The sequence below is a fragment of the Sinohyriopsis cumingii genome, chromosome 6 (assembly GCF_028554795.1).
Source record: "Sinohyriopsis cumingii isolate HCF-2022 chromosome 6, ASM2855479v2, whole genome shotgun sequence".
NCBI classification, from domain to species: domain Eukaryota; kingdom Metazoa; phylum Mollusca; class Bivalvia; order Unionida; family Unionidae; genus Sinohyriopsis; species Sinohyriopsis cumingii.
Genome location: NC_142966.1, coordinates 155,720,529 through 155,747,865, shown reverse-complemented (window position 1 = coordinate 155,747,865; position 27,337 = coordinate 155,720,529). Strand labels below are relative to the sequence as shown.

At 33.5% G+C, this 27,337-nt stretch overlaps 2 protein-coding genes across 2 annotated transcripts in view; both read right to left on the bottom strand.

The window, feature by feature from the left end:
- Window positions 1–4,044: 4,044 nt before the first annotated feature.
- Window positions 4,045–17,491, bottom strand: LOC149798331 (uncharacterized). Its single transcript, XM_089960865.1, has 4 exons — window positions 17,281–17,491; window positions 5,803–5,874; window positions 4,608–5,030; window positions 4,045–4,061 (listed from the first exon to the last, which is right to left on the bottom strand). Exons 1-4 carry the CDS (start codon window positions 17,489–17,491, stop codon window positions 4,045–4,047), a joined length of 723 nt encoding a protein of 240 aa, XP_089816991.1.
- Window positions 17,492–21,928: 4,437 nt separating this feature from the next.
- The window catches only part of LOC149798330 (uncharacterized), a 42,133-nt gene continuing 36,724 nt past the window's right edge, over window positions 21,929–27,337 (bottom strand). The window contains exon 3 of the mRNA XM_089963471.1: window positions 21,929–24,587. Within this exon, the coding sequence (XP_089819597.1) occupies window positions 24,097–24,587 (491 nt within the window). The 3' untranslated portion in view covers window positions 21,929–24,096. The remainder of the gene's footprint in view (window positions 24,588–27,337) is intronic.

Below are 27,337 nucleotides of genomic sequence, written 5' to 3'. Positions count from 1 at the left end.
ACATGTGGGAAGAATCTCGAAAATATTTTCCATAAATTGCCTTGCGTAAACTGTAGGAATGACGCACTTGACAAAAGTGCATTTTCTGTACCTAAAACATACCATAATTACATAATTACAAATAATGTGTGTGTATAGCTACATTTTGATAGATAGATAGGCAGTGGCAACAATATATTGGGTCGTTCAAGTTAATCAGTTACTATGAAACCTCATCTGGCACATGGAAGCCGAAGGTACTATAAATTGCAGTTGAATTCAATAGCAATTTAATCAACTGACCTCTTTTTGTTAATTTTGAAAAACGTTCATTAGCAATAGATGATGTGTATGGTGGTTCAAAGATACCGCAAGTAGAATATTGTTGGTGGTCTTTGAATATTTTTTAAAGGATATTATACTGAGATAATACAAATGTTATGAAAGAACACAAGGTAAAGAACTCATTATTTCAACCCAGACTATTAAAAAACATATTTTGTTCCTACTGATTATCAATTGATTTGTCAAGGCATCTGATGTAGAATTTTGAATTCAATCATATGAATTTGGACCAGTTTTCACCACGCAGTGTTTCCGATGTACCATATTCCTTTCATTAGACCACGTGGCCCTTGTCAATCACATACCCGCTATTACGGAAACAGTTTATACGCCCTGTTTTCATGCGAAAACCGTTCCTATTTCATACTTGTCTTCATAATGATTCAATCATTGATCTGACTTGAGACACGTCCCAAGACTATCACAGAGAAAGAACACAGCTCAAGGATTAGATTGCGGGTTTTTCGTCTTAAGGAAAATAACACTACAACAACAAAAAGGAAAAAAAATATTTTAAATATCTTGAGATATAAATTCAAAACGGAAACGATCAAAAAGTCTCTTATCAATTAAATATTTATGTTATCGCCTGAAATTCCATTGTACATGATGATACTAGACAGCACTTCATTTTATGTATCATGAACAAACACTGATTGTTTCAAGCTCCACTTGTTTAATATTTTCATATAAATCTGACGTATACTACAGACTGTATTGACGCAGTGTAATAATTTAGTGAGTGAAAGTTGAATACCTTCAACAACCGTACTTCCGCTTCAAAACGTTAATTTTGGCAACTATAAAGATTGTGATATGGATTTCACGCATAATAGACTGTATTTAGGACATAAATATCATTTATAAAGAGCTCAGATGTCTGTCTTATGGCATTATTACATTGCGTAAACATGGAAAACTACAAGGTATCAATATCTGCAAATACGGCATCATTATAGAAGTTGCTATTACTTATAAGATTGTATTAAATTAAAACGTTTTCGTCACAAAAGAAAAAATTATTCTTTCGACTATACGAAGAATGCCATCCCAATGGTGTCTCTTAAATGCGCACTAATGCGGTGGACAGCGTAGCAGTTCGTTGTTATTATTGGCGCTAGTGTTTTCCCTGTTGTGTTTGATAGTTCTGGTTGTTGACTCAATAACAACGATAGTAGCCGTAGTGTTCCAGAAGGAACCGTTACATGTTATATTAACTTCCGTTTTAGAAGATAATTTTTCGTAATTAGTACCTACATTTCCGTGTTGAGGCTAATAGCAATATCTTACATTAAGCTTTGTGTGGGTATTGGAAAAGGCGAGGAACACCATCGTAAGACTTCTACGCCCAATAGTCTATCATTGCTTAAAGGAAGTCCAGGCTGAGATATAATATATACACATTGCACAAAACCCATCGCATTTATTAGAGCTGTAAAATTGAAGCATAATAGAACAACTAGTTTAATAGAGATCAACTTTTAATTTCTTTCGTGGTGTCGCATCTATTAAACTCGGTCCAATCTGCGTGAGTTTGTGAAAATGAAAAGGGAGTAGTAGTACGCGTAGTAAAAAAAGGTTTGTAGTTTATGTTGAGCCAGTCTTCCATCAATACCGAATTGTATTTAGATTTGTAGTTTATGTTGAGCCAGTCTTCCATCAATACCGAACTGTATTTAGATTTGTAGTTTATGTTGAGCCAGTCTTCCATCAATACCGAATTGTATTTAGATTTGTAGTTTATGTTGAGCCAGTCTTCCATCAATACCGAATTGTATTTAGATTGTGTAGATACTCATTAAGTCTTTCTGCTAAATGCAAAAAAAAGACAACACAGATTTAAAAAGATCCAGACGTTGCAAATTAAGTAAAACGCCATAAGTTGAAGATTAAAAGAAAGGAAGATTTGTTGTATTGCCTTGAGTCATCTAATTAGAGGAGATTGGTTGCATGTCAACAAAGGTATGTTGCAAGTTTTCGTGTGCACATGAGGTCAACGTCTAATGATAACACCAACCTTTATTCAGTACTGACAACGGTCATCTTGTAATTGACACGTACTAATTATATTTTAAATCTGGGCATTCATTTAGCCCTTATATCCTACTGTTGGTTCGGTGTGGGGAAGGGTGCGGTGGCTTAGTAAATAAGAAGGACTTATTCACTTACGGCTTTGCAGCCAATGGTATACAAGCGAATCGCGATAAATTCCAAGCATTATTCTTGTCAAAATGCTGAAAATGTCTACTTTCACCACTGAAGACACTGAAATACCCTATGAGTACTGTGTGAAATTTATTGGTGTAGATATTGAATGTATCTCACGTAAAGTTTAACAAAACATATCTACGACAATATCTCAACTATTTGTCCATTAATACTAGGTTATTGATCTAAAAAAAAAAGCTTTATTAGGCCACACTTAAAGCATTGCCCTCTTATTTAGCATTTCTGTAACAAACATTAATAATGACAAAATGTAAAAAATAACAGTATAAGACACAATGATTAGATTTTGCTGATTTGAATAGCTCATATGATTACCTGTTAAGAAAAGCAAATATTTATATTTTACATATCAGTACCTTAAGTAATACTGCATCAAAATATATGATATACTTCACAAGAAAACACCTAATTTTCAATAATTTGGTCACATTCAAAGAAAGCAACCATAATTTCAGATATCACAATTTGGCAAGAATACGAAGAGTACATACCACACAGTATGGTAAGCTTCCTTTTAAATGTAAAGCGACTTCCCCCAGTCTGATACAGCCTGACAAATGAATTAACATTACATATAATTTGAATTAATTAAACATGCTGATACAGACACAGTAAGGGCCTTAAAAGTAAATTTTAATTTATTTATTTAACATATCTGCATGTTGTATATGTTGTTATTTGTTTTTTGTTTTGGGAGGACGAAAATTAAATATTACAAAAGTAGCAGGCAAGAAGAAATATAGGTCAAAAAAAATATAAATCTATCGAAATATAACTATGGGGTTTCTTTTTATTTCGCTTCTTCTTAAACACATTTCGGCCAAAAATGTATGACACAATATCTTATGTCGGTATGCCGACAGAATACTTATTCGCATATCACTGACAGGGCATAATGGCAGCTGCCATTTCTCCTTTTGGCATACAGATCTAAGACATTTTGTCTATTTCATTCCAAAATCGTATCAGATGTAAAGAAATAGGACACATTTCTGTACATAATACCCTGCTGAACCTAATTATTCTTCCTGTGGACCAATTTTAGCAATATTTTTTCACTCTGATTCCTGATGATTACCTTGTGCTCCTGACGGTTCTGTCCGTGATTAGAAATGTCGAAGCACTCGGTCGTCTTCTATTATAAAGTAATAAAGAAAATGTTAATAATTTTAAAAACAGTAATAAGTATATACCACAGCAATCATACATAAAACACACAGCTATTACATTGTGGCACCTAATAATGAACGGCACAAAACAGTCATACCCATGTAATTACTTATGCTATCCTTAGACTGTATTCTAGCAATTAGAGACTGACAAAATGAAGGAAATTTGAATAGGAAAGCGGTATAACATTCGTCAGAACAAATCAGTTGTTTCAAATCTGGACAGCTGATTGGGAAGCAATTAACAGCCCCACAGTTGGTGGGAAAATTTTATAACCTTTCTTTTCAAATCATCAGTAGGCGAAAAATCATTTACCTCAGTTCATTTAAACAATATAACTGAAATCATAAAATACAATCTTTCAAATAAGAATAAGCATTATTTTGAAAATATAATTACAGGTTAGACAGGTTAATGTGATTGAAACAATTCAGTGCTACATATTGGACCATGCCGATCACCGTTATAGCAGCAGAGTATTGTCGTTTGGTACCAATGTCGTCACACGAGTTTAGTGAACAGGTATTAAACGAAACTTCTAGATTCATGCATGAGCAAAGTACTTTGTTAAAAACTGACACCGGCTCTTTTCTACTTCTTATATCATTTAAATTTTATGTCTCGGATAAATATTTTTTTGCTTTGTTTTCAGAGACACTCAAGTTGTAGCAAATATTAAGGTCATCGTTAGAGCAGTTTATATTTTGAGTTATACCTAACTGAGTTAGTTAAAATGTGTCCAATGCAATCATTAAATGACTAAATAAAAACACACAAAAACCTTATGCGATCATCAGCTATTCACCTGTATATGGGAATAATATTTAACGGTTATATTCTATTTAGAACAGACTACACACGCGAGTTCTCGTCCGTTGACGTACCGTGGACATCCACTAGGTAAATCACGTGACCATTTAGGTTGATTTCCCCACCTTCAACAGATTCCGGATGGCCGTCCAAACATACGTACTCTGTCGGTGCAGCATGACCGTAATACTGTGAGACAAGGTAACCCGAATATTCAACTGTCCATCCTGAGTAACAATTTGTTCTCCCTGGGATCATAATAGAAGACGAACGACTGGTTCGGCAAGCAGCACATGGAACATCTCTGTCTAGAATTGCAGGCGAGAAAGGGATGAACTTACCCCCATAACCTATCTCATATTCTGTACCATATACGTGAGCTCTGAGTTCATTATCGAAAGCCCCGTCTTCATATTTCGCCGATCTTGGATCTTCTGGAAGGCAAAGATTATTTGGTCCGTATCCTGTCTGCGTGTATTCAGAGCCAGCCATATATCCTGAAAGTTAATTCGATACGTTACATTAAATGGACCTCGGCAATCACGCTTGTCTGGTGCTAGATGAAGTAAGTGTGCTATGAAATTTAATAGTCTGGTGGGATAGAGAACTTTGTTCAAAAGCAGAATTGCTGAAAGAGGGGGCCAAAAGGACGACAGTACGCTATACACCATCTGGTAGAGTCTGATTTAGTTCTGATCTTAAATCCCCATAGTGGTCAATTCTATACAGGAACAGAGTTCGTCTGCATTTTATCACTGCATCCTGCCTTGTAACTGGTGCAATAATAAACTGTCGTACCTTTCAAGGGTAGCTAAGCCAAGATATAATCGTGACGTTAAAATCTGGGTATCACGGCAGCCCTGAAACGATTTAATGGCTGTGGAAATTAAATTTCAAAATTCCCGAGAAATGTGACATAGTTATCTCAAAAACATATGCAACATTATTTACTAAATGGATACGAAACTGTGAACCACTTCAAATGAATCAGTGTTTATGCATGATGCAGATAGTTACATGCTTCAAAAAAACATAAAAACACGGTTATACTTATTTAGTAATAGAGATGATATTAGTTTTCTTAAATATTACTAGTTTTATTAGGTGCAAATGACAGCTTTTCTAACATCAAAGAATTGTAAGTATCGACGATAATAGAAAAGAACGATTATCAAATCTAATAAGTTGTTCTCTAAGTCATTTCCCACTAATAGAAAGTGCTTATTATAAACGATAATTTCGTCTGCAAGTGATTGCTATATAGTTTGCCTCTGTATACTAAGTCTGTACCATTTCCAGGACAAACAGTTCTACCCCTTCTGACATAAGTCGTACCACCGTCTGGAAACAGACAAGAATAAACAAAACATACTTTACAATTAAGTAGTTAATATGACTACTCTCTGCACAATCGAGCACGCTGCTAGCATAGGATATTTAACAGTACGCCGTCATTTTGAATACATTACCCTCTGGGCACAAAGGGGGATTTAATATAATAAATAAAATACTAATAGTGTGGGCTACTCTGGAAACATTAGGGATTGATGATAAAATAGTCAATAGGATTAACGTTGTGAGCTACTCTGGGGACATGAGAAACTGGGTCATTATAGCTACAATGTCCTGCCATATTAGAATACATCGGACGGTATGGCATCTAATAGGAATTGGCCATTGTGAGTCTCTGGGGAGATCTAACACGCTTAATTACAATGCAACTCATATCCTTACTAGCTTATGATACAGAGATTTCCATGCAGTAAAATTGCACATTTCAATAAGCAGGTGACATATCATCCACCAGTATAACACAAATTTGCTGGGCTGATTGATCGGACTATGAAAGTTCAAACGACTAGGTGAAACTCAAAGACACGGCTCTTGTGGAATTATGTAGCTGAAGGATTCGTGTTTTCAACATGGTCAATTCCATGTATAGAACATGGTTCCCAGTAGACCGAGACTATAATCATACCAAAATTCTGAAACTTACACGGAATTTACAGAAGAGTATGATAAATAATATGGCTGAGACTAAAAGTGATTCTAAAATTCCGAAACGCGTTGAATTTAGAGGAAACTGAAAAACGCCCAGAGAATTTAATTAAAATTCCTGAGCGGACTCCATCCGCCAAACAAATTCACTTGTGAAGTTTATTATTGAATGCTTGGTGCAAGTGGTAAGTTGATGGTGCACGTAATGACATATATTGGGGACAAACAGCTCAACTCTGAATTTGGTTTGGTCTTAGCAATATGGAGTTGAAAGAGGTATACACTGAGACCATTTTTATAAGACACCTGTCCGTAAAGATTAGCTCGATAAAAAAAACATTAAATATCTAACATTTTTTCCTGTTTAGACAGGATACGTGAAGCTGGTGTGGACACAGCCCTAATGGTGACATCTGAGTCCTCCAGAGCACTTTTAATAAGTTATAACACCTTATAAAAAAATTGTTCAAATTTCTATCATGAAATTGTTAAATTAAATAACATTTAAATTCCTTTCAAATATCTAATTCTGCGGATTCCTGCAACAGTATATATATATATATATATATATATATATATATATATATATATATATATATATATATATATATATATATATATATGAATAAAATTTTGACATTAGGCACGTCAAGCGAATAGATAATATAGGAGATACACTTTCCCGTGTATAACAATGTATTTGTGCATGATCACTGTGTGTAATTCATGAGAGTTCTTCTTATGCTTTTCTTTTACTCTATGGTAAAAAGAAAGCTTTATCATCTAAACATTTCTTTCTCTTTCTGGGGGGGGGGAGTGTTACGTATATTTGAATCAATTTGTATTTGATTTAATTTGTGTTTGATTTTATTTGATTTAATGTGAGTTTTGGAATCTTTTAATTTTCTTTACATGTTAATGTAATGTAATTTTTTTTACTAGGAATTTGATATTTTCCAGAAAATTCAGTTTCACCTGAATCTTTCCTTAAATACCTAATAATAGAAAAACTTTTTCTTTTTTTGATTTAGTTCCTGGCCTTGTTTGAGGGTCAAGTAAAAAACATTTATTCTCGGAGTAAAATGATGGGTCTTATGAAGGACATACAGGGACTACGTGATTTTTTATATGTAAACATGATCACGTGATCCCCTATTTCGCAATTAGGCATTTCCGAAATTGTAAAATACTTGTTATTAATTGTGATGTTTAGAGAGAGAGAGAGAGAGAGAGAGAGAGAGATCAGAATATTTTGGGTTTCTAACACTTAATGTCCAGTCGTTTTCTTCTATTTTGATTAGTTTTGAGTTTCTGAGTTATATGTTAATTTTTCTTCAGATTATTTGGACTCTAAAAGATTAATTCGTTTCTCTGGAAATATGATTGTGTTCATATAGAATTCTTGAAGAAAGACATTTCCTAAATTTTTCATTTGAATTTCCAAAAACTGGAGGATTAATTATTTTGTTTCTACAAGGAACTGTCGACTTCAACACACTACAGGTCACAGTATACGTCATCGCCTTCCATCTTGGATTCTTCGTCAGGACTCGAACTTTAATTCATTACAACATTTTATTAGTAGGACTTCTAAAATATTTTTCGTGGATGCTTCTTGGATTATTTTTGGATTTGATTCTTAAAACCGTGAGTTCATACTTTTTCAGTTTTACAGTATTTTTCCAGGGAAATAAATTATTAAATTTTTTAAAGCTTGTTGTTTTCACTCTTTCTTGTTTTACTGTTTATTCGAGCCTGAACAAGTAATATAAGCATTGGGTAGCTCGTCCTAAGGATTATTTTGAATATTCCCCTAGTGTTTGGAATTTTTAGTGAAATCGACAAGCTTTTTCTAAGATGTCATCAAACGTGGAAATCGTTCTTTCAGCTCCTACCCAGGAACAATTCGCTCTTTTCAAAAAAGATGAATTGATTCAACTTGCCAGAAAATACTACCTTTCTGAGGAAAAGGATTCCTTAACGAAACAAGAAATAAGAAATATTTAGCCTGTACCAGACTATCACAAAACAATGAAGGAATCAGAATTAGAATACAAGATGGCATTGGAGTTGAGTAAGTTGGAACTTCAGAAAGAAGAAAGAGAAAAACAAATTCAAATGCAATTGCAATTTGAAAAAGAAAAACAATAAATGAAATTAAAAAAGAAAAAGAACAAATGAAATTGGAAAAAGGAAAGGAATAAAAAAGTTACAATTTGAGAAAGAGGAGAGAGAGACAGGAGAGAGGAAAAGAAAAACAAATGCAATTACAAAAGAACAAATACAAATGCAATTAAACAAGGAAGAACGAGAGAAAGAGAGGGAGCATCAATTTAGAATAAAAGAAATGGAGCTGGCAAGTGAAAGGCATATCCATACTTCAAATACAAATTTAAGTTTTAATCTTGCAAAGAATAGTATATTAGTGCCCCCTTTCAGAGAAAAAGAAGTAGACAAATAATTTCCTTGTTTTGAAAAAGTTGCTCAAAATTTGGAATGGAGCATTGGGCTCAGTCATTACAATGCATACTCACTGGTAAAGCTGATGATATTTACCGTTCACTGTCAGTTCAACAAAGTGGTGACTATGATACGGTCAAAAATCAAAATAATACTCATTTTATTTTGTGGTTGTTTTTTAAAAGACTGCAAGACAATTTCAATCAGTTTTGTCAAAACTTTGAAAAGTTTAATGTCTTATATAATGCGACCAAATTAAAGTATATTAAATATCTTATCAGAGACATGTTATTCCCCTGAATATTTTAAAACTTAAAAATTCTTAAAACGTTCTAACGGATTGTGATGGAAATTTCACTGTTATTTATAAGATGTACTCGTCTTGTTTATGGTATTGTTAGACTATTTAATATTAAATATCGACTGGGCATAGATAACAATGTTTCTCTTTAGAATGTTTTCCCCCACGTACATGAGGAACAAGGATTTGTTGATACTGTTATTGTATAATTTGTATTTATGGTTTAAATAAAGAACGTTCTTTACATTTGCTGAGAACTTTGCGATTACGATATTTAAACAGGATGCCTTACATGTTATCACTCATCATGTTATTTTGTTCTTCAAATTTGATGGTTTGATAAATTACAATAATTTCTTCTCAAGTGAAATATAATAAATTACACTCATGTATTCACAAAGTGTAAATGATATTTGAAGACGGTACATGATCCTTTTAAGAAAGATTAATCTGGCACGACTCCAAGGTATGTGTTTAATCTTTCATTCTATATAGAGATACCCACTGGATTTCTGATTAGTCGTAATTCATTTAAAATGTGAAACAAAGATATTTTCAATTCTTTTCGGAGAAAATTGTTTCCTTAAAAGCACTCGATCACTACTTTGATTTAAGGATAACTAATTTTCCTTCTCGAGATATATATTTACTTCTTTTGTTTTTACATCAGGCTCCAAACGAAATTGTGGAATAAGTAATGGATTTATTGAATGTGGAAATTGCATGTTAGGAAACATCTTTCTGATCAACTCATGAAATATACACCTATTTGTACTGCCTGCATATAATTTTAACCAAGTTAAAACCATGATTGCACATATGTAATAATACAAAAAGCAATGCAGCGTTAAAATTATCAACTGGAAAATAAACTTGTTACAATGTTACTTGTTGAAGTTTACACTGGCATTAGAGGACGTAAGCACCGTTTCAAGATAAAGGTAGGCATGGCACTATACATGAAATATGGCTGTGTTTTTAAAAGGAAGTCGGTGTCATTTCTTACGTTTTGTACACAAACTGGAGCTACAGTGATGTTACTGAATGATACAAAGATAGCATACGCTTCTCTGTATTTGGCTTTGATGTTTTAATTTTTGTGACAAATGGGTACACTTTACATAAGCCACGGATTACGTGAGATAATGCCACAGTTTTTGAGCTGTTTTTTCAATCATGCTTTGAAATTTTCTCTGTTAAAGAAGAACCTTTCATATAAACTATAGTTATGAAAGTACAGTGTGAGTGTTTAATTTTACAGCTATACAGTTGTGATGTTCTGAATTTCTAAAAATGAAACGTGCGACAATGAACTGAATTAAATAACTGGATATAACTAAATTTACTTTCAATTTTTTAAAGTTTTACGAAATATTATGCGTTCATTTCCCTCTTTAAATTCAGCATGTATGCATATTATGCGACTTGGTTCAAAAGCATAATTTAATTTTCAGTGGAAAGAATTTTTGTTAATAAGGTTTAGAGCACTGGTGGATCAAAGATCACGTCAAATATAATTTATAGTAGATAACTTGATATCAATAGCTGCAGGAAAGATGTGACAAATCAAGAGTATCAGGATGATGTAGCTCAAATTGATTATTTCATTGAACTGAAACACGATTTGTACGTCTTCTGTACAACCTAAGTTACTTATGCATTCAAATAACGTTTCTACAAGTTCAACAGCAATTAGATTTAAACACAATTTTGTTTGATGTAAAATGTAAAACAAACACAAGTAAGGAAGTTCAATATCCTTAAAGTAAAATAATACTCGGTTTATTTTGTGGTTGTTTTTAAAAACAGAAAGCTGTTTTTGCTAAACAATTGCAAAACATTTTTGTTTGACGTTTTATTGACTTTTCATACTCATTTCTACGTGCACAAGGTTAAGATCAGAAACTAATCTCAATGGTCAGCTTAAGATATTTGTGTCAGTTCTATAATTCTGCAGCAACAACTGATTGCAAGAAGTATTTCCTTGATTGAACAAATATTTCTTTCATGTATTGCCCATTGGTGAAGGCTTTCGTGTCTCATAAACTTGTTTCAATTTTATCTTAGAAAGTCATTTCCTAATTTGGACAAAATATAAAACAATTTTATTCTAAAAGTAAATGCTCATTTTTGTCAATGGCATACGTTTCAATGGAAAGCTCAATTTTCTCCTTAACTGCTTACATTTAAAAACGCAAAAATGCAAATTCAAAAGGGTAGCGTTTGCTGAAAATCAATAACTGAGTTAACTGTACAATTATTCAATTTAGAAGAAGAAGATCAATACTGAGATTTTAATTAAATATGATCAAGGCCTGTATCGCTTATAAATCGTTTATCCAATTAATCCTACTTTGACATTGTTTTTAATTATATTCGAAACCTTTTTGCATTAGTTATGCACAAATTAACATATATTTGGATATATTCGGACTAATTACACCTTTTGAACCAATATACCTTCTATAAAATATATTCGAACTAATGACCCTTCGGACCAATACAAATATAGTCGAATTATTAAGCCTTCGAAAAAAGGAACCTATTTTTAACTATCTTCAGACCAAATAACCTTTAAACTTGTGAACCATTTTTCAGATATGTTCGAACTAGAAACCTTCCGACCAATAAACCCCTTGCTTTTTAATATCTTCAAACTAACAAACATTAGCGTTTGTGAACATTTCAGCGTTTTCCTTCAAAGTCATAAACGATCTGATTAAAGAATTTTCGGACTATTTATCCGTGCGTTTCACGAACTTGCGAACATTCGAAAGAACGGAACTCTGGGCTTACATTTTCGGAAGATATAGTTCCTGTACAAAATTGTTTATCTTATATGTCTGGATGAATTGCAAGATAAGTGTTTCAAAATATGTTATGATAAAATTTAGTTTAATAAATCGCAATTATGGGGTATGTTTTGGTATGGTAATATTTTGACTGGGTACATTTTATCTTCATGAGTACGTTTCGGCTTGGATGCGTTCTTGGCATTCATGCATCCACTTGACTTGCGTTTTATTCGGTTTAGGTACGTTTTGAAGTTTTGGTCAAGGTACTTTTTAACTGAGTACGTTTTGTCTAGAAATCGACCGCATATACAAAGTGAGGGTGTGCTAAAACTATAGTATAAAGTAAATGAAAGCTCCCCCAGGGTTTTAATTTAACTGTCATGAGTTCAATTTTTTATTAGAGTATTTATTATTATGATTGATTGTTTGATTTACTGACCGATTATTCGGGCATAACACGTTTCGGAATAGTGCACCGCTCATGAGATCATACCGGTCGGATGGATTTTAGCATATACGGTAGGAAACTGGTCTAATCGTCAATATGGTGTTTTTGTTCACAAAAAAATATTAATGTCTTTGTTATATAATATGTATATGAATCTTCAAAAGATACGCTCTCTCGCTCTCTCTCTCTCTCTCTCTCCCTCTCTCTCTCTCTCTCTCTCTCTCTCTCTCTCTCTTTAATGTTGAAAATATTATCGAATGTTTGTGTTTACCACACTATGTAGTTCATCTTTTACAAACCACTTCGGCTGACTAAATCGATAATGCATGCAAAATTGTTAATATTGTATTGTATGAGTGTTTTATATCAGTATCATCACAACAAATACTATTATTATTATATAAAAATTTTAAATAAAGACAATACAAGATATCTAATTTAACCAGACCTTAAGTCGCTAGCTACAGGTATAGCACTGACTGCTGATGTAATACCTTGACGTTCTGTAATTCTAGACGTGAAGAGAGCATGCGTCAAACTATACAGGATATCACATGTATTTTACAAGCCTCTTCGAGAGTTAAGAGGACGGGGATCATTTTATAATACATACCTATATACAGTTTATCCTTCTGTATTTTTATGACGTTAATAATGACAAAGATACGCTACAGTGTTATACTTTCCGCACAGCTCACTCTCACTTAAAGTATACAGCTGGCAAGTCATAGTATCTTGTAAAGTTATTTTGAATGCAAAAGACGGTTTATACAGTTTTCTGACTCCCAGGTCGCATTCTTGTAAAATATACTTATAAGAGACTGACTATGCAGGAGACACTCGCCGTTCGCGGGAATACATACCGTACTGTACTGTATCAATAATAAAAACCTGCACGCAAAGGGGGATTTGATCTCGACACAAAACAACCAAATTTTCAGTATAGTTATTAATGTAATAGTGCAATAAACAAGTGGTTAATGTGTATATTTATGTAGTAAAACAATATACAATATGCACGTGTAATATGTAGTAATGAAATAACCCCGTGTAAGATGTTGTAATGCAAAAAGTACATGTGATATGCTGTAATGCAATAAGCAAATATGATATATAGTGATGCAATAAACAAGAATAGTTTTGTAGTAATGCAATAAACACGTGTAAAATGTATTAATGCAATAAACACGTGTAATTTGTAAAATGAATATAAATTAAACTAAAAGACTGTCACTGGACATACGTTTCGTTGTTCGCGATTAGAGAGGGTTTTCTGTACGATTAGGAACGTCTAATTCAGTTGCGGTACTTAGGCTCGTCCGATAGCACATTCTTTGCGTTTAGGCTATCACTAAAAGCCTATTTAAATTTAGAAGGTAAAGAAAGCGGAACAATACCTGATTGACACCATTGCACCGGTAGATAGATTGGTGTTTGGTGTGCTTATATTTTGTATAGTGTTTAATGAGACAGTCTTTAGGGGAGAATTATGGATGGAAGTATAATGCATGAGCTGTGTAAATCGAAGTCATCAAAATCATTAACGGAAGCCGGCACATTGAAGGCACACATCAGTTTATGACTTGTTTGTAGTAATTAATGAAATGTTTCTTGCTGGAGTTCATCATCTGGATGACATAAAAGTTTTACTTCTATTTATCTGCTGAACTTATATGCGCATGACTTTCTAATTCAGTTTGTGGTAAATCGATGTCACTACAGCATCATCTGTGATAAGTTGCACAACGAATCTCTCCTGTTTTGAACGCTAAGTATGATATCAATGGGGCGAATATAGTTCATCGAATAATACAAATGTTGCATATCAAGTGCGTCTTTTCAATAAATTACATCTGTAAAGCTTCAGCGTAAAACATGGTGCTTTGACCTTACATTTATGCAGGAAAATTACACAACTTTTACATAACTCTACAATGCGTTTGGACGTTATTTCAAAAGCAGTTTCATATACTTCTTTCGCTTGACGTGTCATGAATTTATGTTTGTTTGTATTGGAAATGTTCACCGAGATCGTATATTGAATGTTTAATATTGACACACATGTGCGAAATATAAATAACAACAGAAGGGACCATTATATCCACCAGCTTTTACTCTTCTTCTTTAGCAAAGTTGTTAGTATTTCGTGTTAAATGTAAAGGGAGACAATGATTTTTGGAATCCTGTAATTTGGTAACACAGATCTCTTAACAATATATTGATACAAAGATGATGAACGTGTGAAGAAATATTTGAAGACGGCATAATCAGTCAACTTTTATACGACAAATACGCAGTTGTTTAGATTGGCAGACAAACTCAACAAGATATTGATACAAATATGACAAACGTGTGCAAGAACAGACAAATGGATCGAAAGGGAGTAAACGGATGAACACAAACGGATCAATCGCCAAACAACGATAATTGGAAGGGATATATATATATATATATATATATATATATATATATATATATATATATATATATATATATATATATATAAACTACTGAATATAATATGGTGTTACTTTGCTATAAATTAGAGCTATTTCAGCTATTGACAGACGGACGTTTTAAAACAGTGTCAGACCACAAGCTCAGAATATTAAATTGTTTATGTTTAATATAAATGCGGTATAGTCTGGCACGTATTGCGATATGTTCAGAAATAAATCGGTATAACGTGGTAGAGATTTCCTCGTGGTGCCCAACTCATATATATATATATATATATATATATATATATATATATATATATATATATATATATATATATATATATATCGAACAGTGACATAAATGATAATGTTCATTTATTAAAGTAAATTCTTTCTAGCATGTGTTTCATGTTAAATAAGTCCAAAAGGTTTGATATCTGGCTCAAATTACATTTTCAGTGTTCTGTTACCATTTCGTCATGAGGTTGGTACGTGTATATGATGTCAAATAGCGTCCATTTTGACATTTTTTTGATACTGTAACATTTTATGATACAGATATGTCTTTTACCAGATTTAAGGGCCATTCGGAGGGTAAAGAGACTATGTTCCTTTCCAAAATTGCTTTTTGGCTAGCTTAGATGTGACAAAAAATCTTCAAGGTCTACATAACGATTTTCTCTTATGGCTGATCTTGTCTCACTTGGTCTTCTGGTGAAGGTAGATGGTATTAAATCAGGATCATTCGTGTCCGCTTCAAAATCGCCAGCACAAACTTTGCCTATATATTATCTCGGGGGTATGAGGCGACACAGAATGTTGTCTTCGCTTGACTGCTGGTTTATCCTTGGAAATCTGTAATCGTTTCATGATGGTTCAATATTTAATTTGACTAATTTAAGACTTCTGATATAAGTCATGATAATTGTTATGTTTGTCTAGAAAAAGAACACTGGGTTCCAGAAATTAGAGAATAGGAACTACTAAGACAGGAAAGATTAGAGACGAAAGTAATGATACCTGCTATCAGTATCAAGGAAAAGGACATTGAACTTCAGAGTGCCGCAAGAGAAAAGAGGACAAAAAGGGGAGGTGCGTTCAAAAGAAACGGAAATAAAGAAATTTCAGAGGGTGAGACAAGCAGAAGAAACAGAAGAAGAGCCCTTGCCAGTTAACAAATTAAAGAAATAAAAACAGTGAAAATGAGGAAAAATCTACTTTGGTGATGTGTTTATATATCATTCTTATTCAAGAGATTATACCAAATATGCTTGGAGCATTTAAGAAATTATATATATAAGAAATTATATATATATATATATATATATATATATATATATATATATATATATATATATATATATATATATATATACATGGTTGCATAGGTGGGTGCGTATGTACATATGTATGCAATTACATATGTATGCGTTCTTTTATAATAACTTATTGTTGCATAGTCCAATGTTCCAATCTGGATTCAAAATATATCAACAGAAATACCTGTATAGATGAACTGAAGTATTCCTTTTGTTCTAAGTTTTACTCTTTTTCATTTGGCAATTGTCCCCCTTTAAAAGACTTTTTGGGGGGTTCTTTTCTTTGAATATGTATATGATTATTTTTAACCGAAAAAGTGCATTACGTTCAATTTCATATCATGTAAATTGGACAGTTAAATGAAAATTAAGACAGTGAATTATCAAGGGTTTAGTTGATGACGATAACAACATGATGCATTCAGCTCGCTAAAACAGACGAATTACTCCATATGCCTGCGAATTTCTCAAAGCGCGAAAAAAATTACTCACATAAGATGAATGAGGGAAGATGAGTACGTTTTTTATTCTCCTTCAATTCAACTTAGGTATTAGCAATTCTGATAAATAATAAATTCTAATAAAGGATATAAAACTGGCTCTAATCGATATCTATGATTCCAGCATAGCTACGCCCACATTTTATGAAACACGTATATGATTTGATGGTAGAAGCCTAGAAGGTCAATCGTTACTAACATAATTTAGGAAGACAGACTTTTCGTCAGTAAAATTGCTGTATGTGTGTGTGTGTGTGTATTCTAAATTGTGCTTTATTTATATTTGCTACTGAACTACAGTGCCTATATAATTTAGAAGAATGATTGTGTACACTTTACATTTTGACATAGTATGCCGGATGGCTCACTGACCTGTATCTACCCGTGAATGGGGAGTAAACGCAATTATGAACGAAAGAAATACAAAGATAGAGGCTTAAAGAGGCTAAAGACACAAACAAGAGAAAAAGTACAAAGATTTTTACATGTGTCATCCTTTGGACTATATTTTCTCTTCAGTTCCTCAACTTCTATCATAAGTACCTCAACGTCATTCGGTAAAAGAAGTCTCTTGGCCTTTTCCTCCTCCAGTCGAATACGAACAGCTTCAAGATTGGCTTGACCCACATATTCCAAGATGTTTGTCCCTACACAAACATTTGTAACAAATAAAAGCAGCAGTCTTGTGGAGAGCATGATTGCTGTATTGCTATTACCATACCGTAACGTCAGAGATAATGACTTTGAGAAGGTAATTTGTGCTCAGTTTATACCGTAGACAGGACACTGATAGTATGTGAACGCGTACATCTGATTGTTCGAGCAGACATTTAATGACGTCATTCAGCTCTCGAACAAAATACACAGGCAGCTGTTATTTATTTGAGATAAAATACTCATACATCAGGTACTAAATCTCCTTGCATAAAGCGCAGATGTAGTTTTCTTCTTTGCTTGTCTAGTGTTTCTGTCTTATTTTTTTTAAAGATATCTCTAGTAAAACAAAAACATTTGTTTTCGACGTTAGTAGAATCGATACATTTATTAACAAAAATGAATCCCAATGTCAAGTTAAACGCTTACAACCGTTGGATGGACGATGACTTGAGGAAATGTGAAAGACTTGGTCCAATATTCAGAATATATAATTTCTTTTAGTGCCAAATATTTAGATTACATAGAAGTTCTTTTGCAAACTGATAAAGTATGAATTTTGATTTATTTTGTGCAATAGTTGTTTTGTTCCATACAGAGTACATTTTACTTCCTTTCGAAGCAATTTAAACCACCATTTGTTTTATTTTTATTTAGTTTTTATTTTGCTTGGTTTAGATTATTTCAAAGTCCAAATATGATCATTTGAACAGTAACCTTGTTACAAAAATTATTCGATCAAAAACACAAACTTATACTCAGATCTTGATAATTTGTAAGTTTGATAAAAAGTAAAGATTATAGAACTTAAATAATTATATTTATTATATGCTCATTTTTTTCTCCGTTAACTTTACATTGTCAGAATCGTTCAGTATTTTAAGATATTGCACTCACGTACACTTCTTATTGCACTCACGTTTATTAGGAACTACTTTGTAAACAAATCATAAACACTAACAGAGTAAGCGCTTTACGTTTTTGGATGATTAAATTTGTTTTTGAATGAACAAAAGCAGGTGTTTCGTGTACTGCCACATACCAGCTGATTTGCCACCTTCCGCGTTAACTTTGTTGATACAATGTTTTGGATTTAGGTTAGCAATAGACGCCAGATTTAATAAACATGCTGGTTTCCTACAGACTACATGCAAATGACAAGGCATAGACTTTCTTCTTTAGCTGGTAACGAGAATGGCAAAAAATACTCTTGCAATTTTACATCCTGAATTTCCTCAAAATGTATTTTCTTAGTTCTGCAAATCAGAATTACATGAGCCATGTCATTGGTGCTCAAGCTTGATTACACATTTCAAAATTGTACTGTCATTTCGACTAAATTCTACGTGCAATTAAATTCTCCTTACTGTACTCAAAATGAAATAACATTATATTCCACAGCGTCTTTTTGATAGTTGCAATTAAAAGACTTCATATTTGTCCCACATTATAATTTCAAACATTCAATGACATAACAGAAGCACGCTTGCAGATGTAAATACGCTGCTGAAATCCGGTGTACTTCGTGTAGAATTGGCACAGATAAATCCAGTCCATAATCACGAAATTTCGTAGATTTGACAAAAATACCAAAATTTATTCATTTTAGATCAATTGGAAAAGTTGTTGCAATGCGCATCCATTTACAATATGACTCCGAATTTCAATTTTATGTAAACCAAAACACCATTTTTTGTCAAAAGTTATTTATAGCGCGCGACCAAGTTCAAATATCTTTCGAAATTACAGCACAATTTCGAAATGTGTAATCCAGGTTGAAAAAATATGACATGGCTCATGTAATTTGGATTTGCAGAATTAAGAAAAAACATTTTGAGGGAATTCAGGATGTAAAACTGTAAGTATATTTTAGTTTGCCATTCTTATCACCAGATAAAGAAGACAGTATATGACTTGTCACTTATATGTTATTTGTAAGGACATAATCTTCCGTCTTTTATATAATGTAGCTAGCCTAAATCCGTAACATTGTATCAACGCGGAATGTGCCAAAACAGATTGGTTTTATTGCAGTCCACGAAACATGTTTTAGTGCATTCAGAAACAAATTTAAACAACCACAACGTAAAGCGCCTCTTACGCGAGTGTATATGATTTGTTTACAAATCAAAAGTGAGTCTGCGTCATTGTTTGTTTACAATAGAAATTAGTTCCTTTATTCATGTGAATGCATTATGTGTATTGTCGCGCGCGTTCAATATCGGGGAATATTGAACGATTCTGACAATGTAAAGTTAACGGTGAAACAAAATGAGCATATAATAATTACAAATAATGTATGTGTATATCTACATTTTGACAGAAAGATAGGCAGGGGCAACAATAGACTGGGTCGTTCAAGTTAATCAGTTGCTATGAAACCTAATCCGGCACATGGAAGCCGAAGCTACTATACATTACAGTCGAATTCAATAGCAATTTAATCAACTGACCTCTTCTTGTTGATTTTGTTAAACGTACATCAGCGAGAGATGATGTGTATGATGGCTCAAAGATACCGCACGTAGAATATTGTTGGGGGTCTATGAATTTTCTTAAATGATATTATACTGAGAAAATAAAAATGATATGAAAGAAGACTACGTATAGAACTCATTATTTCAACCCAGTCTAATAAAAAATATATATTTTTCCTACTGATTATCAATTGATTTATCAAGGCATCTGATATAGAATTTTGAATTTAATCATATGAATTTGGACCATTTTTGACCGTGCAGTGTTTCCGTTGTACCATATTCCTTTCATTAGACCACGTGGCCCTTGTCAATCACATACCGCTATCACGGAAACATTTTTGTGCCTGATTTTCCTGCGAAAACCGTTCATATCTCATGCTTGTCTTCACAATGATTAAATCATTGATCTGACTTGATATGCGTCCCAAAACTATCACAGTGAAAAAACACAACTCACGGATTAGATCACGGAGGGGGGGGGTCTTAAGAAAAACAGCAAAACTACAACAAAAAACAAAAACATATTTTACGGTATCATTACATAATTTCCTATTACTTATAACATTGTATTACATTTAGAAGTTTTGTCACAGAAGAAAAAATTATGTTTTCGACTATACGAAGAATGCCATCCCATTAGTCTCTCTAAACTGCGCACTAATGCGGTGGACAGCTTAGCAGTTCGTTGTTATTATTGGCGCTTGTGTTTTCCCTATTGTGTTTGATACGATAGTAGACGTAGTGTTCCAGAAGGAACCTTTACAAGTTATAGTAACTTCCATCTTACATGATAATGTTTCATAATTAGTACCTGCTGGGGCTGATAGCAATATCTTACATTTAGCTTTGTGTGGGTATTGGAAAAGGCGAGGAACAACGTAGAAAGACCGATACGCCCATGAGTCTTTCATTGTTTAAATGGAAGTCCAGGCTGAGATATAATATATACACATTGCAAATAAAACTCATCGTCTTTATCAGATCTGCAAAACTGAAGCATAATTGAACAACTAGTTTAATAGAGATCAACTTTTAATTTCTTTAGTGGTGTCGCATCTATTAAACTCGGTCCAATCTGCTTTAGTTTGTGAAAATGAAAAGGGAGTAGTAGTAAGTGTAGTAAAAAAAAGGTTTGTAGTTTATGTTGAGCCAGTCTTCCATCAATACCGAATTGTATTTAGATTTGTAGTTTATGTTGAGCCAGTCTTCCATCAATACTGAATTGTATTTAGATTTGTAGCTTATGTTGAGCCAGTCTTCCATCAATACCGAATTGTATTTAGATTCTGTAGATACTCATTAAGTCTTTCTGCTAAATGCAAAAAAAGACAACACAGATTTAAAAAGATCCAGACGTTGCAAATTAAGCAAAACGCCATAAGTTGAAGATTAAAAGAAAGGAAGATTTGTTTTATTGCTTTGAGTCCTCTAATTAGAGGAGATTGGTTGCATGTCAACAAAAGTATTTTGCAAGTTTTCGTGTGCACATGAGGTCAACGTCTAATGAAAACACCAACCCTTATTCAGTAGTGACAACAGTCATCTTGTAATTGACACGTATTAATTGAATTTCAAATATGGACATGCAATTATCCCTTATATTCTACTCTTGGTTTGGGAAGGGTGCGGTGGCTTAGTAAATATGAGGGACTTATTCATTTAGGCTTTGCAGCCAGTAGTATACAAGCGAATCGCGATAAATTCCAAGCATTATTCTTGTCAAAATGCTGAAAAATGTCAATTTCACCATTGAAGGCACTGAAATACCCTATGAGTAATGTGTGGAATTTATTGGCGTGGATATTGACTCTATCTCAAGTAAATGTTAACACATATCTACGACAATATCTCAACCGTTATTTGTCCATTAATACTAGGTTATTGATCTAAAAAAGCTTTATTATGCCACACTTAAAGTATTGCCCTCTTATTTAGCATTTCTGTATCAAACATTAATTCTGACAAAATGGAGAAAAAATAACAGTACAAGACACAATGCTTGGACTTTGAGACTTTTAATAGCTCATATGATTACCTGGTAAGAAAAGCAAATATTTATATTTTAATATCATTACCTTAAGCAATACTGCAGCCAAAATACATAATATACTTCACAAGAAAACACCTAATTTTCAATAATCTGGTCACATTCAAAGAAAGCATAATTTCAGATATCGCAATTTGGCAACAATACTAAGAGTACATACAACATTGTAAAGTAAGCTTTCTTTTAAATGTGAAACGGCTTCCACCAGTCTGATACAGCCTGCTCAAGGAATTAAAATTACATCTAATTTGAATTAATTCAGCATGCTGATACAGACATAGTAAGGACCTTAAAAGTAAATTTTAATTTACTATATTTAAACTGTATGAACCATCATTTCCTGATATCTTTATTTTCAATATGGCCTTTGTACATGCATTTTGCTAACAAGCATTTTACTACCAAATTCTCATATTCTTATCCAAATTTTCATATGGACGCCTTCTGTGATCTGTTACATATGTACATGCGTTTTATTTATTTAACATATCTGCATGTTGTATATATTGTTGTTTGTCATTTGTATTGCAAAAGTAGCTGGCAAGAAGAAATTTAGGTCCAAAAGAAATAAATCTATCGAAACATATCTATGGGGTTTCTTTTTATTTCGTTTCTTCTGAAACTCATTTCGGCCAAAAATGTATAAGACACAATATCTTATGTCGGTATGCCGGCACAATACTTCATTCGTATATCATTGACGGGGCATAATGGCAGCTGCCATTTCTCCTTTTGGCATACCGATCTAAGAAATTTTGTCTATTTCAGTTTAGAATCGTATCAGATGTAAAGAAATAGGACACTCTTCTGTCGATAATACCCTGCTGAACCTAATATTTCTTCCTGTGGAACAATTTTAGCAATATTTTTTCACTCTGATTCCTGATGATTACCTTGTGCTGTCGGTGATTAGAAGTGCCGAAGCACTCGTTCTTCTTCAATTATAAAGTAGTAAAGAAAATGTTAATAATTTTAAAAACAGTAATAAGTATATACCACAGCAATCATACATAAAACACACAACTATTACATTGTGGTACCTAATAATGAAAGGCACAAAACAGTCATACCCAAGTAATTACTTAAGCTATCATTAGACTGTATTCTAACAATTAGAGACTGACAAAATGAAGAACATTTGAATTGGAAAACGGTATAACACTGGTCAGAACAAATCAGTTGTTTCAAATCTGGACAGCTGATTGGGAAGCAATTAACAGCCCCACAATTGCTGGGAATTTTTTTTCGACCTTTCTTTTTAAATCATCAGTTGGCGAAAAATCATTTACCTCAGTTCGTTGAAACAATATAACAGAAATAATAAAATATCATCTTTCAAATCAGATTAAGTATTAATTTGACAATATATTTACAGGCACAAAATAGTCATACCTATGTAATTACTTATGCTATCCTTAGACTGTATTCTAGCAATTAGAGACTGACAAAATGAAGAAAATTTGAATAGGAAAACGGTATAACATTGGTCAGAACAAATCAGTTTCAAATCTGGACAGTTGATTGGGAAGCAATTAACAGCCCCACAGTTGGTGGGAAAATTTTTTAACCTTTATTTTTAAATCATCAGTAGGTGAAAAATCATTTACCTCAGTTCATTGAAACAATATAACTGAAATCATAAAAGACAATCTTTCAAATAAGATTAAGCATTATTTTGAAAATATACTTACAGGTGAGACAGGATATTTCCGATTGGAACAATTCAGTGCTACATACTGGGCCATGCTGACCACAGTTATAGTAGTAAAGTATTGACGTTTGGTACCAATGTCGTCACACAGTATTAAACGAAACTTCTAGATTCATGCGTGAGCACAGCACTTTGTTAAAAAAAATGTATAACGGCTCTTATTACTTCATTATATTATTGAACTTGTATGTCTCGGATAAATATTTTTTACATTCTTTTCAGATACACTAAAGTTGTAGTAAATATTAACGTCATCTTTGGAGCAGGTTATATTTTGAGTTAGACCTAATTGAGTTAGTTAACTTGTGTCCAATGGAATCATTAAATGACTATATAAAACCCTAACAAAACCTTATGCGATCATCAACTATTGACCTGTGTAAGGGAGATAACATTTAACAGTTATATTCTATTTAGAACAGACTACACATGCGAGTTCTCGTCCGTTGACGTATGGTGGACATCGCAATGCGCCGCATATGACATCCACTAGGTATATCACGTGACCATTCAGGTTGGTTTCCCCACCTTCAACAGATTCCGGATGGCCGTCCAAACATACGTACTCTGTTGATGCAGCATGACCGTAAGACTGTGAGACAAGGTAACCCGAATATTCAAGCGTCCATCCTGAGTAGCAATTTGTTCTCCCTGGGATCATAATAGAAGAAGAACGACTGGTTCGGCAAGCAGCACATGGAACATCTCTCTCTGCAATTGCAGACGAGAAAGGGGTAAACTGACCCACATGGCCTATCTCATATTCTGTACCATATACGTGACCTCTGTGATCACTATCAACGGTTCCGTCTTCATATTTAGCCCATGTTGGATCTTCTGGAAGGCAAAGATTATTTGGTCCGTTTCCGGTCTGGGTGTATTCAGAGCCAGCCATATATCCTGAAAGTTAATTCGATACGTTACATTAAATGGAACTCGGCAATCATGCTTGTCTGGTGCTAGATGGTATAACGGTACCAATTGCGCAAGTCCAGGTGGGCGGAGCTTAATGTGTAGGGAACATTGGTTGGGTCAGCATGACGTCACAAGTATAGCGACCTACTTTCCGCCATATTGCGGAGGTGAAAACAATTGCTTAGTAACAGTACAGTAGCGTTAGTTATGTTCGATATGCAAACCATTTTAGTTTACCTGTATTTTGTTTATTATTTCTGTTCTCTGTTCAGAAGTGCTGCATAGTCTTCTGTAAAAGCAGGATATAAAACCACGAATGTGTCTGTTGAATATTGTTAAAGACGTAATATATTTTAGGTTGATAAGGGTGATAGTGGTGTGTACGTGCCAGGAGTCTGACGTTTTATCAACAAAGTACGGCGAAATCTCTGACAACATGAAATCACCTTATCGGTAATATAAATGAACACAAGGAGTGCAAGCATGACCACAACCCTCCGCGCTATTCGACGTTTCTCACGCGTCTTTTATCGCTTCAGAATCGCAAGAAGACTGAAAAACTACACATATACATTCAAAATAGTGACGTACGCATAACTTTCGGACGATCACGTCATGAATCCAATCCACCGAATTAACCTTTATTTTGACCATTACGGTCACAAACCCGTTCTGTTAGAATCCATTTTTTTTAATTGATTTTCTAGAGGTTGCCACCAGGTAGGATTATCTGTTATTTGTACTGATGTTTTTTTCATAACAGAAAATAATAGTGGAGAAGAAAATATGATACATATATGAGAGATATACTATTTATTATGATGATGACGAAAATGATTGAGAGAAGAAAGGGAAAAAACAATAGGAAAGGAGAATATATTACCGATAAGGTGATTTCATGTTGTCAGAGATTTACCGTACTTGATTGATAAAACGTCAGACTCCTGTGGTACGTGTCATGTACATGTGTAAACGACAATATATGCCAATTAGTGTCAAGGCAGTTTGAAGGCTGTTTGTTATATATAGTTCGTGTATTGTACACTTTTCATTTATAAAATGAATATAAATGCAACGTTCATAAGATCAGTTGGCCATTTTTGCAATGTCTTACGTTTACAAAGAGACGCTGGATAGCGTGCTAATGCACGATATTTACAGAAACTTAAAAGTTGTGGAAATTAATGATTGTCTTTTTTAAATTTCCAGCAAATATTTGGGTAAATAACCCAACAAAATGGCCTGAAGTGACTTGGCCTGATATATGCAACTATCTTACAGAAATTTTCAGTCGGTATTACTTGTGATCCTAATTATTTTTTGAAAGTTCTCATTAATTTATATTTTTCCAGAAATATTATTCTTTATTTGTCCTATTAAACCGTGATTAATAAGTACTCAAAGTTGCGTATTTTTCAACCTATGTACATTTATCCACACTGCGTTTATAACAATAATTGCAAATCTTAGGCATATTTTAAAATGTTGTAAAAATGTCACCCACACGTTCCTAAAGTCACTAGAACAATGCCGGTCGTTTTCACCTCGGCGGTTGTAACTATGCACTGAAAATGCCCGGATGTGAAAAAGTGCCCAGATTCCCGACCCAACCTATTCAGAATTAAAGAACAACACTAGCTGTGATTGGTGCATTATGTAAGAGTTGTACTTCCTGTTTGGCTTTTAAAAAAAAGTTGAGAGTCTTGGCAACATGTGAGTTTGTGTTAATTTCTATCTAGATCATATTTTTTAAAATATCGTACACATGGCTGAAAATGTGCTTGTTGTGACTAGATAACTCTTACCCCTGTCTAGTTCCAGTAGAGTTATATCTCTTAAATGCAATGGAGTACCTGGTTATGTCATTGTCAAATTGACAATCGAGCATTGTTCTATATGACAGTGTGTGACATGCATGCCCAAATAGGACAGAAAGTATATATATTTCACAAAACATTAGCATTGAGGTAAATGGAAAAACAATTGGTACCGTGATACCTAAAGGAAAGAATAGCCTCACAGTGTATCCATAGAAACGCATACATGTGGGTGGCATTTATGAACTATACTAGTTTGATGTAGGAAAACAAATGTGTGCTGAACAGTTTTGGTCAAATATTGAAAGTTCTTTAAGAATAAAATGTATGAAATCTTCAGAAAATAGCACAAGTTGGCTTTGGATGGGGACTTTTGATAACTATAGCTATGATAGATATAGACTTGTGTTACCTGATGCCTTTATGTATGTGCTGTTACCTCCTAGATTGGAATGCATGCAACAAAATAAGTTATGTAAACATAATATAGTTGATTTTGGCCAAATATTGGCTATTTTACCTGCAAAAGATGAAAAATCATGTGTACAAAACAGCTATCTTGTAGCAGCAGAAGAGAATCACAGACCAGGTTTTCCAACGAAAATAAACACTTCTACAGAGATAATTTCGTAGGAAGCCTTTATTTTCACTTTTAAGGGCTGCTACGAGGTGTTATTTTCGTCATTAGCAGACCATCGTGCATATGACATATACATGAAAAACATCTGCGCGGAGACAAATTGTTTTTGAAACAAAGCAGAAGAGATTCACAGACCAGGTTCTTCGTCAAAAATAAAAGCTTCTACGGGAAATAATTTCATGGAGACCTTTATTTTTACTTTTAAGGGCTGCTTCGAGGGCTTATTTTCGTCATTAACAGACCATCGTGACTATGACATGTATATGAAAAACATCTGC